Source organism: Monodon monoceros, unplaced genomic scaffold, assembly GCF_005190385.1.
Source record: "Monodon monoceros isolate NGI ecotype Baffin Bay Population unplaced genomic scaffold, NGI_Narwhal_1 Super_Scaffold_6, whole genome shotgun sequence".
Taxonomy (NCBI): domain Eukaryota; kingdom Metazoa; phylum Chordata; class Mammalia; order Artiodactyla; family Monodontidae; genus Monodon; species Monodon monoceros.
The window spans coordinates 33148747-33166947 of record NW_021703783.1 but is presented as its reverse complement, the minus strand read 5'-3'; the positions used below and the strand labels follow the sequence as shown (position 1 = coordinate 33166947).

The 18201-nt window shown below is 35.9% G+C and overlaps 1 protein-coding gene across 2 annotated transcripts in view; it reads right to left on the bottom strand.

The window, feature by feature from the left end:
* Window positions 1–18201, bottom strand: part of TMEM117 (transmembrane protein 117) — a 529726-nt gene that overhangs the window by 241894 nt on the left and 269631 nt on the right. The window contains exon 4 of one of the 2 annotated variants that reach the window (XM_029206691.1): window positions 7604–7703. The exons of the other annotated variant lie outside the window; for it this stretch is intronic. Within the exon in view, the coding sequence (XP_029062524.1) occupies window positions 7604–7703 (100 nt within the window). The remainder of the gene's footprint in view (window positions 1–7603; window positions 7704–18201) is intronic. 2 annotated transcript variants of the gene reach the window in all.

The following is an 18201-nucleotide window of genomic DNA, read 5'->3' as shown; positions in this document are numbered from 1 at the left end:
CCCAGAAATAAGAGGCTTTCAACCACTTATATTTGTCAAAATGGAACAGGAAAAAATATCTGAGTTTTCTAAACTTTAAAAGTAATAGTTTGGAAAAGATGTGATGTACTATCATTTAGTACCTAAAAAGATATGCAACTCCCCTCTCCCAACTAATGACAAAATTTGACAAATTTTATTGACACACTGACAGAAAAAAAGTATCAAACCAACTTCTACAGCTATATTCCATGTCTTGTTGATATCTATGATTAAATATTTCCAAGAAAATTATTTAGTTTGGCAAAATAGCATAGTAGTTGAAAGCACTGAAAACTCTGAAAACTAATTAAAATTTTACACACACACACACCACACACACACAGCACACACACACAACACACACAACACACACACATACCACACACACACACCATACACACACAACACACACACAACACACACACAAACATAAAATAGTGCTTGGCCCACAGGAATAGGCACTAAATAAAACATTAAAAAAATGTATAAGGGGAATAATCCAACTACTTCTAAAATGACTACAAAAAGAAGCACATAGCTTCTTTTTTGAGGTTCTGAGCTAATATTAACAACTGGTATTCATTTCATTATATTATTGACTTTCAGAGGAAAGAAATATCAATGTCCCCCCACTTTTATTTAAACTTCAGGCAAATGACTGATAAATGGTACTTTAAAAGGTGTGGAACATCATGTTAGAAAAATCAAAACAAATGTGTGGACCAAAAGGAAACCTGCCTTGAGGAAGTATAACAGGTAACAGAATAAAGTGTAATGGAATTGAAAAATGCTAAAACTAAGCTGGGGATGGAAAAGACGAAAAGTGAGTATCTCCTGCCTCTAGTAGGGCTGTCTTTCTATAAGAGATGTGCTTAGTGTCTTTCACATCTTAATGTAGTTCAATCCAATACATAGTTCAATCCAATAGACTTCCCTGGTACCTTTCATACACTTAGAATAATATATTGCATAAATTTTTAATAAATGAATATAAATTATATACAATATACCTGTAACATACTATGGAATTTCTGATAGAGATTGAGTTAAGAGAGTTATAGCAGAGACAGAATTTGTGCTTCTATTCCTAAATATCTATATTCTATACTATAATCTATTTTACTCAGAAATCCTTTTTTTCATATCATATTCTGTTAGGACTTTAAAACTCCAAGATTCCTAAAAATTAAAAGACTCCTGATCACCATTTGTGATGCTATCAGAAAACAGGAGGTTAGACTCTCCTGTCTTATTAATTTTTTAGTAAGAACTTATTATTTTGAAGGAACATGAAACACACTGCTAAAATATTTATAGATACATTAAAATATTTATAGACACAGAGGCAAAATGACCACATTTGGTTCCCTCAAATTTTCTAATGCATAAAAAAAAAATGTAAAAAAATTTCCTCTCTTATGTTCTCTGTTTCAATCAAATAATCAAACGAACTGACAATGTTTTCTGGCAATTATGAATGCCACTCAATCTAATGTCCTTGGGTTTTCTCAATGTGGTAATCAATGTTGGTGATGTTGGTGTCCCACCCAGATCCCCTTCATTTACTGGTACACTCCACTCCCCAAGAACATAACACCTGCCCAGTGGGTCAAGCCAAGGATAGACTACCTGAGACCATATGACTACATCTTTGCTCTCTTCCTTCCCCATCTCTCTCTTGTTTCTCTCCTCTCCTTACAGATTTCCCTGAAGAGCATTTCCTCAATAAACCATGTGCCCCCAAATCTCTGAGACATTCTCTTTTTCTATGGTATCTCACTTAAGAAAGAATCTTTATAGAAAGATAGTTTATTACTTATTTAAATGCTTGATCCAGTTTCCAACTTCACTGTATAAAATAGGAAAATGCAACATAAACTTACCAAACATGGGGCTAACTAATCAGAAAGTAGACTGCAACCACGAAATAGCTTCAATGAACAGGCAGAGAAAGAGAGCAAAAGAGAACATCTCAAATTAATGCTGGGCTCTTGGGTCCAGCTCGCATGGTTTAATATCTGATTTGCCCCTTCCACTTGTCATATATACTTGTTCGATGTGTTTGCTAACTATGATCCTTCTATTCAACATTTCACAGTTTAAATGCTCTTTTATTATGAACTTCAGTAAAGCTATTATTGCTACTTTATTTCAGATATTAAATCAACTCAATTATGCTCTTTATTCTGTCATTTTGAAATATCAGTGGAAAAGAAATAATTAGAAAACTGGCATTGATCATAATATGAATTGAAAAACTCAATTCCAGACAGAATAACAAACTAGATATGATGTCAGTTATATTCCAGGTTATTGTTCACTGACAAACTTAGCATGTGCAGAACAGTCCACAAAATGGTGACATGTATAACAGAAAACTTTAAATAAACTATTACTAACGTGGTGAAATGAAAATAGCACAGATAATCACACTCCTTCCTTAGAAAGTGTGAAATAAACATGGGACAATAGAAAAACTCACCAAATTTTAGGTATGTATTTATAATTACAAAATGTATTTCATATTTTCTATATTTAAGCTAGAAGGAATACTTTACTCTTGAATGCTGCAGAAATAGTTCCTCTCTCTATTCTGTTCTAGATTTGTAAATAAATACTAACCCAGAGTATAAATTATTCTCAAGTATACACCATTCTTTAATCCTCTCTGCCTCTGTCCACTGAAGTTTAACCAATTTTCTGTCTTACATAGTACAGTAAAAGCTCTCTGCTTAAGTGGCTAAAGGGATATATCTCAACCTAGTTTCCTTCTGTTGCCCCCAGGAGCAGAACTATGCTCCTGAAAGCAACAATGACCACTCAAGGAATCATCTGGGGGGATCTGAGAGTCTCAATCTTTATTTTGCCAAAGAACGCAAAATTGTACGAAAGGTTACATCACCATTTAGGAGAATTACATCAACAAAAATGATACAAATGAATGTATTTACAAGGCAGAAACAGACTCACAGACATAAAAAACAAACTTTTATGGTTATCAAAGGGGAAAGGACAGGGAGGGATAAATTAGGAGTTTTGGATTAACATACATACACTCCTATACATAAAAAAGATAACCAACAAGGCCCTACTGTATAGCACAGGGAATTATATTCAATATCTTGTAATAACTTATAATGGAAAAGAATCTAAAAAAGAATATATATGTCATACTAAGTCAGTCAGACAGAGAAAGACAAATATCATGATATCACTTATATGTGGAATCTAAAAAAAGGGTACCAATGAACTTATCTACAAAATAGAAATAGAGTTACAGATTTAGAAAACAAACTTGTGATTACCAAGGGCATAAGGGGCAGGGGGAGGAATAAATTGGGAGATTGGGATTGATATATGCACACCACTATATATAAAATAGATAATTAATAAGGACCTTCTGTATAGCACAGGGAACTCTACTGAATACTCTGTAATGGCCTATATGGGAAAGAATCTAAAAAAGAGTGGATATATATATATATATATATATATATATATATATATATAAAACTGAATCACTTTGCTGTAAGAGAAAGCCACCAGAGCAGGAGGAATCAGGAGCTGGAGAAAGGGGATGATGATTAAGTATACATATATAGGAAGTGATTTTTCCCTCTGGTATTAAATGAGGGGCAGAAGCAAGGGCCATCATGATGTCCACAGGATGCCCTGCCACCTTAGACCTCAGCAGAGGCCATGACCTCTGTCTTCCACACGGGGGAGGTGGTCAAGCTGGAGCCATGTGCTGTGGAACAGCTGACCCTCCTTGGCTCTTTGCTTAATGGCACAGAGCATGGGCAAACATGGGTCTATGTGGCAATGGTGTCGCATGAGACACCCAGCGTTTTTGCTTTCTGCGTGTCCTCGTGACAGAGCTCGTCTCTGCAACTCTTAACATAAAGGGCCAGCTCAATGATGAATTACCTCACTGGTCACTTTATGTATTTCTTTTATACTAATTTTTAAAAAGTCTATTTGACAAAAAAATTAGTAACTTGAACCCTGACATATACTTATAGCCTTCTGTACAAGGCATACCACAGAGCCCAGAAAAGTCAGGACTGCCAGGGAACTGAACCTAGCAGAGCTCGACACTCGGTAGTGTGAGGGTCAAAGATTTTTGTCAGATTGGTTGATATCAGCCTTGCCTGTGGATCACATCAGTCCTGATGTGCCTTTTAAAACCAAGGAAAAGTTCTGAATTATTTCCACCAAAGAAAAAGCCTCTATTTCTGAACTGTATTGAAAGACACGCTTTTATTGGAAATGTAAATAGTCACCTTCATGATGAGAATTCTATGGAGAAATGAAGGTCAAAGCTTCCTTAGACTCCTCTCATGAGGAAAACTATTATTTTTTTTAAATGTTATCAATGACACATATGTAGACATATAAATATTTATATGGAAACGTACTGCCTAGTCAGTGAATAGAAATGGGAATAGAAATTATGTGCTCTGGGAATCCTCCCTGGGTGACTGTACTTTCAAATCAGGAGAGAACTGTTTCTTTTGCCATTTCTATCCCTGTGGCTAATGGGGAAAGGTCAGTTTTTCAGATTACATACGCAGAAAGGGATTTTGATTCTTCCTCAGTTTGCGGAAAGGAACAGATGAGAGGCCCCAGAAGGTTTGCTGGGTTAAACCTATAACATAGTTTTCTTGACCCTCAATCTAGTCCTACTTCTGTGGTATTGGAAGTATTGATTGGAGCAGTAATCTATGGTATAGGAAAAGGTAAAAAGTTATCAGGTTAGTTAGTAGAAATAGAAGGCATTAAAGTAGTAAATTTAGGAGAAACTCTGAAGGTAAGAGAGATGATGGAGAGAGAGAAAGACTACAGATTGAACTGTGGAATTATTGGTACTCCCCTAAACCATAAGAGTAGGGCAGAAGAGTGCATGGTAAAAATCCAACCAGGAAGGGTTAAAGGTCTTTGGTCAAAGCTGTACTATGCATTTGCCTCTCAATGCTGCCTAGGCATTGGACCCCACCTTATGGTTCAAAAGAAAAATAGCCTAATTAAAAAAAAAATAATATAACCAATAAATAGGGGCAGAGCTATATATGGCCTAGGAAACACTGTTTTGTGGGAAAGTCTGGGGAGAAGTTGGGTGGAATTGGGTTACAAATAAATAATGATGTCATCATGGGAAATAAAGTGATTTATGCATCAAATGGCTAACTTGAGCCTGAAAACTCCAGAGCAGCTCTTAGGTTTTGTTGGTCTGTTGCTTCTCCCCTGACCTTGGTCAGGATCAGTATCAGGCAGAAGTAAGGAAGCAAAGTACTATACTGGTTTAGTCTGCTCTAGCATGGGCAATAGGAAGGAAACTCCAGATGCTCTGAACCCCATGCCTGGAATAAGGTGGGATTCTCATGCTCCTGGAGCTTCACAGAAGAGACAGGAAGTCTGGGAAGCCTAAGGTTTGGATCAATGACCTGCCTTTGCCATTACTTCAAGGAACTGGGCCCAGTCACGAGGATGGGGGTCCAAAAACATGAACAATAACAATAAAGCACTTATACCTACCTTACATGTCAGCATTTTAAGTCCTGCTCTAGGACCACACGTTTAATAGTCACAAAAAACCTGTAGCACCAGTAGGAACTATTAATCCCTTTTAAGAAATGTGCAGACTGAGGCTCAAAGGATTATACATTATTTGTGGAAGGTCAAACCATAGGTGGCAACAGAGAATCCAAATTTCTGAACTCTTGTTCCAGTTCTCTTTTCCATTTTAGTAAGTAGAGCCATCATAAAGTGGAGTCAAAATCATAATCCACAATTAATGCAGAAATTTCCAAAAGGCATTACCTCAAATTTTAAGGAAATTACAAGCTTAAAGTTCATATATTTCCTTTTAAATAGTTTTTCCCAATGGAAATAGATGAGGCAGCCTGGTCTTAATGTCTGGCTTATTCTCATTGCTATTTCTAATGATTACAAATAAATAACATCTTCAAGTTTCGATTTTAAAGTTAACAAAATGGAATGCATCTGGTAATTTGTTCTGGTAACATTCTAAAATTGAACAGTGGTGGGAGGGAGCTCAAAAACAGGCTAGACAAACTCTTTTATGGTTACTTGATACTCTTGCAGGATGATGACAGTAGTAGCAGTTAAGATATAACTGCTTCCTGTGCCCTGAAAACACCTGTTCTAGGTAAGAAGCAAAACTATCAATAGAAGTGGCAGTAACTGTTGTGAGCATCTCCCTGCAGTATCAGGAACACATCTGTAGTTGCATGTCCCTGCCAAATCGTGTTTAGTTTGGGCATCATCTTTCTTTTGATAAGTCCTCTCATTTTCAAGTGAATGAATTTGAGTAAAGCTAATTAGGATTAACTACACTTATGAAAGGTGTCAGGATTGGCTACACTTATGAAAGGTGTCAATGAAGGTTAAAGTGTTCCTTTTTTATGAGAGTCATGCTCTTTGCACTCTGAGATTCTCCTGTAAACTTACAGGACCTAGGGCCTTTAAGCTACATACTGTCTTTAATTAACTCAATGGTTAGAAACAGAAGTTACTCTCCTGGCAGATGAACTCAGCATGAAACATGGTTTGTCTAATTGTTGCAGACGTATAGTAATAAAGACTGATAATGCACAAAAGAGATTAAAACAGACAACTCTCAGAACTCCTTAGTTACCATTAAGTTAGTAGGTTCAGTGAGGAAAACAAATGTAGAAAACTATTTTTAAAGTCCTTAAAGAATGTTTCATACGGTCTTTTGAGACAGGCCATACAGCATTTCTTACCTGAAAAGTGTACATGTCAGAAAACAACAATCTTCACAAAATTATTTAGAATTTCACAGGAAAGAATTTTCCACTAATTTTATGAATGTGTATATGTTTGTATGCCACACATATGTGCATATGTATATGTTTTTGTACATACACATATATATGCATTTTATAAATAAATATATCTTGGTGGACAGTCATTAGTATTAAAATTGTATTGACGTTTTTACCTGAGGTAAACAGATATTGCATATAATCTCTAGATTTGTCCATATTCATGAATTTGTTCCCCTTGAAACAGAGGTAACTATTTTGCTCTAAACCATGAAAAGCAATGTGTATCCAATAAAATCCAATTCACATTAGTTGAGAAAATGAAACTATATCTCTAATCCTTGGGAGGACAGAGGAATGATATAACAAAACAAAGAGCACGGCTGTGTCAAAAAGGGGCTGGAGATCAGGATGCTGGGCTGACAGGCACACGAACAGTTAGAGCTCAGCATTTCCTGTGACTTGTTGCTTGAAAAACCGGGGATAACTGGACTTGGATTATCTAACAAACCAGTTACTGAAATGACTGTACGTTCAAATTTTGTGAAATAAATGAGACTTTCTCATGTTTGAGGGCTCTGCACAAATGTAATAATGCTAACCATGAAAACAAGATCCTTTTTTTTTTACTTTGGAATGTTATTTGACATGTAACATGAAATAAAATAATTCATGAAGTTATTTAAAGTTAAAAAAAAAAAGTAGTGTGTATCCAACATTATGAACATGTCTTCCATCTGACGTTTGAAATGGGTGAAGTTAAAATTTCTTACCATCCAAGCTGTGACAAAGTCCCCCATCCAGGTCCCTACTGCAGCTAATTTCATGAAACTTTCATTTCGGATGCCCATATAGTCTGTAATGATATACGCTCTGTGGAAACAAACACACAAGACATTGTCCGGACTCAGAGAGCCATACAGTCAAAGCTTTCTGGTTCAGCAACACGCAAAGGGGCTTTTTCCCCTTTCCACAAGCTTTCTTGCTTTCATCTCATCATCTATGCTTACAAATCTGAAAGGCTAGGAGGAGCTCTGAGGGTGTCTGGGTCAGTTCTAATTAGATTTGAAGACTGGCTGTGACTATACCAATTACCACGTGCCTTTTGTTTTTGAGCTATAGGACTGACAATAGCTTTTGGAAAATCAAACAGAAATACTCAGCAAAGGCATCATTTCACACTCACTCAAGTATGAGGAGCGCAGAAACAATTCCTGAATTAGAGTAACTTGAAAGGAAGAGAAGAGTTCACTTTCCTTCAGTTCTGTTGAGTCAGAACTATTGAAAAGGTGCTGGGAATAGGCTTTAAGTATAATATATCTGAATAATGTTCAGAAGAATATCAAGATTAGAGAAAATTTTCCACACAGTGATGTAAAAATTGACTCAAATATACGTGGTTTAAATTATTACTTAAATAGCAATAACCAGAAGACTTCATTTCATCACTTTTTACATAGCTAATTCTTGTTTGCTTGCTATATAACACCAATTCATACGCCTCACAGCTGAAAGAGAGATTCATAGGTACACCCAATCATTAAATACAAGTAATGTGACCATGCTTATTGTTTATTAAGCATTTTCATTTTCTTGTTTGATAGTCAAGAAAATTCTAAGTATCATTTTTACCATCTTGTAATTTCTCTGAGAAAAATGGGACTCAAAGAGATCACTTAACCTGCTCAATCAATACCACATAACAAATGGATGGTAGCTAGGAACCAAATTTGTCTCTCTCTCTATTTTTAACTCTAAGTTTTTCACTCAGACTTCTTTTACTTTGTTTTTTCTTAAAGTTATTGGGGTTAGTTGCTAGATTTCTTTTCCTTTAAATTTTGTTCCTTTTCTTAAACGTGATAATACCTGTACAATTTAGAGTGCCAGTTAAACGTGCCTCTTCTTAGATTAACTTCATTTTTTAACTTTTTATTTCATACTGGAGGATTAACTTTAAAACAACATGCAGTAGGGAATGATATGTTTGTTAGTTATCTATTGAAACTATGAAGAAGCACATTTTTGAAGCTGCTGAGAATTAAACCATTTCCAATTCAGTTATTTTTTTCCAGAGTTATTTCAGATAGTTTTTTATCCATAACATAAACAGGTGTTTACATAGTTTTTTAACAACAAAAACAAACTTATGAATTCTTAAAACAGTTCTTTTTCCACATGCTTCATTCTTTGGAGGGGCTGTGTAAATATCTTAAAGTCTATGGAGGGTCTATGTAAATATCTTAAGGTCTCATCTCAAAATTCTGGGTCTCTAATTCCATGTGCTTCCATAATAGCCAAAAAATTTTTAGCTACCATAAATTGCATGCTAGCAATGTTCTAGAGATTGTTATTAGCACTTTGAAAACTGAATCTCCATCAACTTTCATATCAGAAAAGTGAAATGTATTGTTATTCCTGTTTCACAGATATGGAATTAAGGCTTTAGAGAGTTTTTGCAACTTTCTCAAGGTCAAGCATCCAGTAAATGGACAAGATTTGAATCTAAATTTGATTGACCCCAAATCCAGGCACTTAACCACTGTGCTATACCTTCTTCCTACAAGTGTTAGTAGAGATATAGAAAACACAAAGAATATCTCTGTTCCCCAGTATTTTAGTAAGACAATGACAATCAAGAATTACTTCCTGTGAAGATAATTCATAATAAGAAGTCAAGAGTCACATCCAGAAGCTTCAACTCCCCAGAGCTACCATTAGGTTTTGGACTCCCACTTATACTGAGTTCATCCATCTAAGCAGTTCTTGGGCAGTGAGCTCAGTGTACTATGGAGTATTAGCTCTGTTGATTGTCCAGCTTTTTCAATGACACCTATTTTGAAGATTTCATTCAATGATACATCTCTACGTGTCCACTCTGCCAAGTAATTCTAGAATACATTGGGCTAGGGTAGAAATTTCTGGCTACATTCTTTGTGGTTGTATAGATGTGTGTAAGGGAAGGCATCATTCTTCTATTTCAGTATCTAAAAATAGGGATGAGATGGTAAGCATGCAACAGGCCAATGATCCAGCCAAGAACAACTAAGAGATCTAAACAAAATATAAAAGTCACTCCCAAAATCTGCTTAAAGGCATCTGAGAGCTGATGAAGCAATGAGGACAAGAAAAACCAAGATACCAGATTGGAGAGAATTGTGGAAAGGTTAGCTATACTATATTTTCTCTGGAGACATTAACTGATTCTGTGTGCAAGGCAAGAAGAGGAGGATCTGGGGTTTTCCTGGGCAGAGGGCAGTCTCAGTGGGTTAGAGGGGCAACATTTGAAATTTAAGGAGCCAAGATTCTTGTGAGAAAAGAGAGGCCTAGAAGAGAACATGATACACAGTTGGTTGTCCTTTCAAGACATTTACCAAATTATGAACTTGAACACTGGGGATGCTGAGAGACTAAGCAGAAAGTCTCTGTAAAGTATAGCAGAGGTTTGGCAACTTCACCATGCTGAGGAAACTATTATAGTTCAGAGCCTGCTAGAGAGAATGGCCCAAGATATACAGGGATGTGGCAGGCTAGAGAAAACCAGAGATGGATGGGTCCTTGATGAAGCTGTAAATCAGTCCTTACCCAGTCCATTCCATGACTGAATTAAAGTGATCAGCTTCTATTCTTTCCAACTAATAGAGGAAAGAGTGAACCTTTTCAGGAAGAATAAAGTATCATCTAGATCCTCTATACATTTTTATGTATAAAATCCATCATTCATTCAAAAATCACTAGGATGTTAAGAAAGAGGTTCCCATCACTGAAAACCATGAGAGAAGACAATAGCTAAAACTAGATAATAAGCTCCAGGAGGACTGGGACTTATTTTAGCTAATTTTTTCACTGTTAATTCCCCAGAACCTAGAGCACTGCCTGAAAAAAGTAAGTGATCAATAAACATCTGCTTAATGTATGAATTAACAAAGTGACCCAAGTTATTCATATTTATCGATATATTACATAGGTAAACCTATGTATATTAAACCTTAGAAACAGCAATAAAATAAGGTTGAATTATGAAGAACTTTACCACAGAAAAAACCATTAAATATGTTTTTTAATTGTTTTGTGTTTTCACTTCTCCAACTACATTTGTATTTCCTTGATTGCAGAATAACTGTCCTGTATTCATCTAGAAAGATATGTCAGCACAAAATAGGGGAATGTCACTCCTCTGTGGCTGTGGGCACATGGTGAGTACTGGGCATGATAATGCAAAGGAGATGGCACAGAGAATTTATGAATTAATTAATATATTTAAAAGTGAAGAGTGATATATATAAAATTTAGTAGTTATTCTAGACATCTCTCCAAAGAAGACATACAGATGACCAACAGGCACATGAAAAGATGCTCAATATCGCTAAATATTAGAGAAATGCAAATCAAAACTACAATGAGGTATCACCTCACACCAGTCAGAATGGCCATCATCAAAAAGTCTACAAATAATAAATGCTGGACGGGGTGTGGAGAAGAGGGAACCCTCCTACACTGTTGGTGGGAATGTAAATTGGTACAGCCACTATGGAGAACAGTATGGAGCTTCCTTAAAAAACTACAAATAGAACTACCATATGACCCAGCAATCCACTCCTGGGCATATATCCAGAGAAAAACATGGTTCGAAAGGATACATACACCGCAATGTTCACTGCAGCGCTGTTTACAATAACCAAGACATGGAAGCAACTTAATGTCCTAAATGGATAAAGATGTGTGTGTATATATATATATATATATATATATATATATATATATATATACATGCACAATGGAATACTACTCAACCATTAAAGAGAATGAAATATGCCATTTGCAGCAACATGGATGGACCTGGAGATAATCACGCTAAGTAAGTCAGAGAAAGACAAATATAATAGGACATCGCTTATATGCAGAATCTAAAAAAATTGATACAAATGAACTTATTTACAAAACAGAAACAGACTCACAGACATAGAAAACAAACTTATGGTTACCAAAGGGGAAAGGTGGTGGGGGGAGAGATAAATTGGGAGTTTGGGATTAACATATACACACTACTATATATATATATTTTTTATTTTATTTTATTTTATTTTTACTTTTTTGCGGTATGCGGGCCTCCCACCGCTGCAGCCTCTCCCGTTGTGGAGCACAGGCTCCGGATGCACAAGCTCAGCGGCCATGGCTCACGGGCCCAGCCGCTCCGCGGCATGTGGGATCTTCCCAGATCGGGGCACGAACCCGTGTCCCCTGCATCGGCAGGCGGACTCTCAACCACTGTGCTACCAGGGAAGCCCTACACTACTATATTTAAAGTAGATAACCAACAGGACCTACTGTGTAGCACAGGGAACTCTGCTCAATAATCTGTAATAACCTGAATGGGAAAAGAATTTGAAAAGGAAGAGATAAATGTGTATGTATAACTGAATCACTTTGCTGTACACCTGAAACTAACACAATATTGTAAATCAACTACAGTCTCACATAAAATAAAAATGTTTTTTAAAATGATATATTGTACCAAAAAAAATTAGTAGTTATTCTTAATTTTGCTGTTTTGGACAAATATAAAGAAGAATTACAAATATGCAGACCTGCCATAAAAACTTTCAACCACTAGTTCACTGATTTGCACATTCATTAACATTTAACAATACTTCCTGCTCAGGTTGTAAAGGACAGAGTGTACATATATTTATATCAGCAATTCTGGCCAGTTTGAATATCACATTAGACTCTGAAAATGTGAAGTTGTGGAGTTTATATACACAACAGTTTAAATTTTATTTGCTAGGAGGCACCGTTAAAGTTTTAGTTTCGTTCAGAGTTTTAGCTAATTATTTCAACTAGTCATACATCTTTTGTTTGTTTTGCTTTGAGCTTTAGCTGGCTTTCTATGCTTAGATCTAGAAAAGCTTGCAGTCTTACCAGCCTTCCAGGTAAGTATTTATTGTTGATATTTTCTTTAAAGATTCTAAATGAATTTCTTTTCAAGCTACAACTTCAGTATTTTTTTCTTGAGATTTCAGGCTTAACTGTCAAATCCATAACATATGTGTGTAAACGTCAACAGGATCTTGGAAAGGTTCATAATTATCATAACAACCTGAAAACATGAGCTACTAAGCCTACTGTGCCTAGCGAAACCTATGTGCTAAATGGCCATAAACTAAACAGACTCTAACATGGGCTAAGTAGTCGATGAAATGATAATATAATGAATTGGCCTTACAGGTGAGAGTCTTGAGTACTAGCAACAGAGGCTCCAGTTTACTTCAGTCTATTACTTATATGTAAGTAGATGCAGTTAATGCCAGGTGATTTAGGAGCTGAATCTCTAAAAGTTTAACAAGAGGCAGTAAACATAGATCACCAAACCAGTATGGATTCATGCTTCACTGAAGACCCATCTGTGGCCAGCTGGATTCATGACGCCACAGTTGTCTCTCTCAGCCATGTTCGGGCAACATAAACAAGATTGGGGGCTTCATACACAAGTAAATCATGGACAAGAAGTTGACTTACCTGCATTAAACACAATGAAACTCAAGCAAAAACTCTAAATGTTCTTAAGGCTTGAGGTGAAAATCTGTCACTATAAAATGCCAGAAATTAAACCTAGATTTATTATATTAACCTTTCTCAATCTTTGCACTTGTAATGAAATGATTAATAGCCTTTAATCCAGTCACTTGTTCAACTGTTATACAAATAACCGCATTTTAATATTTCTGCTCAAAATAGCTAGTTCTTGACTATTGAAAGACTTTGATAGAGCTCAATACATGTGTATGGACCTTCCAGGCAAGACCTAGGGTATGAAGTACAGAGCAAGATCCATTGGAAGGTGACAAATGCCGCAGACAACTGCTAGAAGGAGGCTGGAGTGATCAAAATTGTATCTGGACCCAAAAAGGCTTACAGATAAAATACCAACGCAAATTCCCCAATTTTAGTCATTCATTCCCTCTAACTTCTATAAAGAAGACATATATAAGACTATAGATGGAGTTTTCATTGGACAAATCCATCCTGATTGTTAACACATACACATATCAACTCTTCCTTTCATTTTTGTCTTGCTTAACCCCATTCAGTGAAATTCGTTTTTGGTAGATACAGAAACCTTACTATAACATCAATTCCTCCCTGTCTTTTACCCTCAACATTTGGTTAACCACTGAGGTTACTTCTGAAAGGGCCTCAAATCTATGCAGTTTTTCTGTTATCACCACTACCAATGTCTTAACCCTGTTCATAACCATCTCTAATCTGAATTACACAATAACCTCCTTTTTCCCTGTGATTATCTTCACTTCACTGTAGATTCTTTATTGCCACTATGGTAACTTCTGGAGAATTAATATGGTGTACTAGAAGAGCAAGAGTCCTGGAACCAGAAAGTATTAGGTTTGTAGACCACCTCCCCACTTTATGACCTGGGACAAATGAATAACTTGATAATCATCCATTCCCTTATCTGTAGAATGGGGATAAAAATAACTTCCCTTCACAGGGTTTCTTGAGGATTACATGCAGTAAAGAATATAGAACTTCTAGCACAACTATTTCATAATAGGTATGAAAAAAAAAAGTTAGATCTCTGACATACGGGCTCACATTTCCAAAATAATGTAGTGGTTCCCAAAAAGCAAAGCATGGATAAGAAGATCCTTCACTCTCTCCAAGCTATCTTATTTTTCAGATTCATATTTCATCTCACAGTCTCCTTTTTTCAGGCCCTCTTCCCCACCATAAAACCAATCTCACCAACTATCCCACCATTCTATGACATACCTTAGCATCTTTGCATGCAATGCTCCCATTGTCTGGAATGCCATACCTTTCTTCTGGCCTAAGATTACTAACTAAGCCTGTCCACTGAGAAATCGACTGCTATTATTCCTATAAGTCACCCCTTCCCTGGTGTTACTGTAACACTTTGAATATACTTCTATGTTAAACAAATTTCCCAAAGTCTTCTAATGATTGTCTCACATTGCCCCTTTCTACCACAAGACTTAGTTCATCAAGTGTAAAGAAAATATTTCCTTCATCTAGGCAGCTGAAAATTTTTGTTCGGTGTATAGTATGATTTAGGAATACAAAAATACTTAAATGAATGAAGCAATGAATTAATTAATTAATATAAAAAGATTATTTAGATCATCTGACACCAGGGCCAACTAGAAAGAGAATAAAGGATAAAGATAAAAACAAGGATTTGCAATATAAGAAAAACTAAAAGAAAACCACAGATAAATTGTGGGCCATGTAATTAATTATGATGTTCTAACAAAGTTAGAATAGAATATCACTCTATCATTTTTATACCTCTTCTAGAATAAAAAACTAGAGGGTAGGATATAATCAAATCAAAATAAAGAACCCATCTTTGACTTTCTGCAATCACACACTGGAAATTTATTTAATTTGAATATAAGTTAGCTGGCTAATAATGAAAAAAGTGAAATATTGTAAAATCTCTTCATGGTATCTACTGAATCTTATTGTTTTAAAACAATCCTTTTAAATAAGGCTAGATATCAATCTATAACTTCGTGCACCAATTTACTGGCAAAAACAGTGAAAGAGCTATATAGCAAAATACATTTATTTTATCCATGTGAAAAAAGAAAGAAAATTTATTTCATCGCCCTTCAAATGTATACTGGCAAATTACATTTGACATTTGTCCTATAAAGTCAATGGTGAAGATAACTGCCAAGGAGCAGGATAAAGAAAAAAGAATGAAAAGAATTGAGGACAGTCTCAGAGACCTCTGGGACAACATGAAATTCACCAACATTCGAATTTAGGGGTCTCAGAAGAAGAAGAGAAAGAGAAAGGATTTGAGAAAATATTTGAAGAGATCATAGTTGATGACAAAGGATTAATCTCCAAAATATATAAGCAGCTCATGCAGCTCAATAACAAAAAAACAAACAACCCAATCCAAAAATGGACAGAAGACCTAAATAGACATTTCTCCAAAGAAGATATACAGACTGCCAACAAACACATGAACAAATGCTCAACATCATTAATCATTAGAGAAATGCAAATCAAAACTACAATGAGATATCATCTCACACCAGTCAGAGTGGCCATCACCAAAAAATCTAGAAACAATAAATGCTGGAGAGGACGTGGAGAAAAGGGAACACTCTTGCATTGCAGGTGGGAATGTGAATTGGTACAGCCACTATGGAGGACAGTATGGAGGTTCCTTAAAAAACTACAAATAAAACTACCATATGACCCAGCAGTCCCACTACTAGGAATATACCCTGAGAAAACCATAATTCAAAAAGAGTCATGTACCAAAATGTTCCTTGCAGCTCTATATACAGTGGCCCGGAGATGGAAACAACCTAAGTGTCCATCATAGGATGAATGGATAAAGAAGATGTGGCACATATATACAATGGAATATTACTCAGCCATAAAAAGAAACGAAATTGAGCTATTTGTAATGAGGTGGATGGACCTAGAGTCTGTCATACAGAGTGAAGTAAGTCAGAAATAGAAAGACGAATACTGTACACTAAAACATATATATTGAATTTAAGGAAAAAAATGTCATGAAGAACCTAGGGGTAAGACAGGAATAAAGACACAGACCTACTAGAGAATGGACTTGAGGATATGCGGAGGGGGAAGGGTAAGCTGTGACAAAGCGAGAGAGTGGCATGGACATATATACACTACCAAACGTAAAATAGATAGCTAGTGGGAAGCAGCCGCATAGCACAGGGAGATCAGCTCGGTGCTTTGTGACCACCTACAGGGGTGGGATAGGGAGGGTGGGAGGGAGGAAGACGCAAGAGGGAAGAGATACGGGAACATATGTATTTGTATAACTGATTCACTTTGTTATAAAGCAGAAACTAACACACCATTGTAAAGCAATTATACTCCAATAAAGATGTAAAATAAATAAATAAATTAGTGATGCTAAAAATAAAAAAATTTTAAAAAAAGAGATCATAGTTGAAAACTTCCCTAACTTCCCTAACATGGGAAAGGAAATATCCACCCAAGTCCAAGAAGCACAGAGAATCCCATACAGGATAAACCCTAGGAGGAGCACACCAAGATAGATATTAATCAAACCAACAAAAATTAAATTCAGACAAAAAATATTAAAAGCAGCAAGGGAAAAGCAACAAATAACATAGAGGCAATCCCCATTAGGTTATCAGCTGATTTCTCAGCAGGCCAGAAGGGAGTGGCAGGATATATTTAAAGTGATGAAAGGGAAGAAACTACAACCAAGGTTACTCTATCCAGGAAGGATCTCATTCAGATTCAACAGAGAAATCAAAAGCTTTACAGATAAGCAAAAGCTAAGAGAATTCAGCACCGCCAAACCAGCTTTACAACAAATACTAAATGAACTTCTCTAGGCTGGAAACACAAGAGAAGAAAAGTATCCACAAAAACAAAACAATTAAGAAAATGGTAATAGGAACCTACGTATCAATAATTACCTTAAATGTTCCAACCAAAAGACACAGACTGGCTGAATGGGTCCAAAAACAAGACCTGTATATAGGCTGTCTACAAGAGACCCACTTCAGACCTAGGGACACATACAGACTGAAAGTGAGGGGATGGAGGAAGATATTCCATGCAAATGGAAACCAAAAGAAAGCTGGAGTAGCAAAACTCATATCAGATGAAACAGACTTTAAAATAAAGACCGTTACAAGAGAAAAGGAAAGACACTACATAATGATCAAGGGATCAATGCAAGAAGAAGATATAACAATTGTAAATATTTATGCACCCAACATAGGAGCACCTCAATACAAAAGGCAAATGTTAACAGCCATGAAAGGGGAAATTGACAGTAGCACAATAATAGTGGGGGACTTTAATACCTCACACCAATGGATGGATCATCCAGACAGTAAATTAATAAGGAAACACAAGCTTTAAATGACACAATAGACCAGATAGATTTAATTGATATTTATAGGACATTCCATCTGAAAACAGCAGATTACACTTTCTTCTCAAGTGTACACGGAACATTCTTCAGGATAGCTCACAACATTCTCCAGGATAGGTCACATCTTGGATCACAAATCAAGCCTTGGTAAATTTAAGAAAATTGAAATCATATCACGCATCTTTTCCGACCACAATGCTATGGGATTAGAAATAAATTACAGGGGAAAAAAAGTAAAAAACACAAACACTTGGAGGCTAAACAATATGTTACTAAATAACCAAGAGATCACTGAAGAAATCAAAGAGAAAATCAAATAATACCTAGAGACAAATGACAATGAAAACACGAAAAAGAGGGAATTTTACAGCAATACAATCCTACCCCAAGAAACAAGAAAAATCTCAAAGAAACAATCTATCC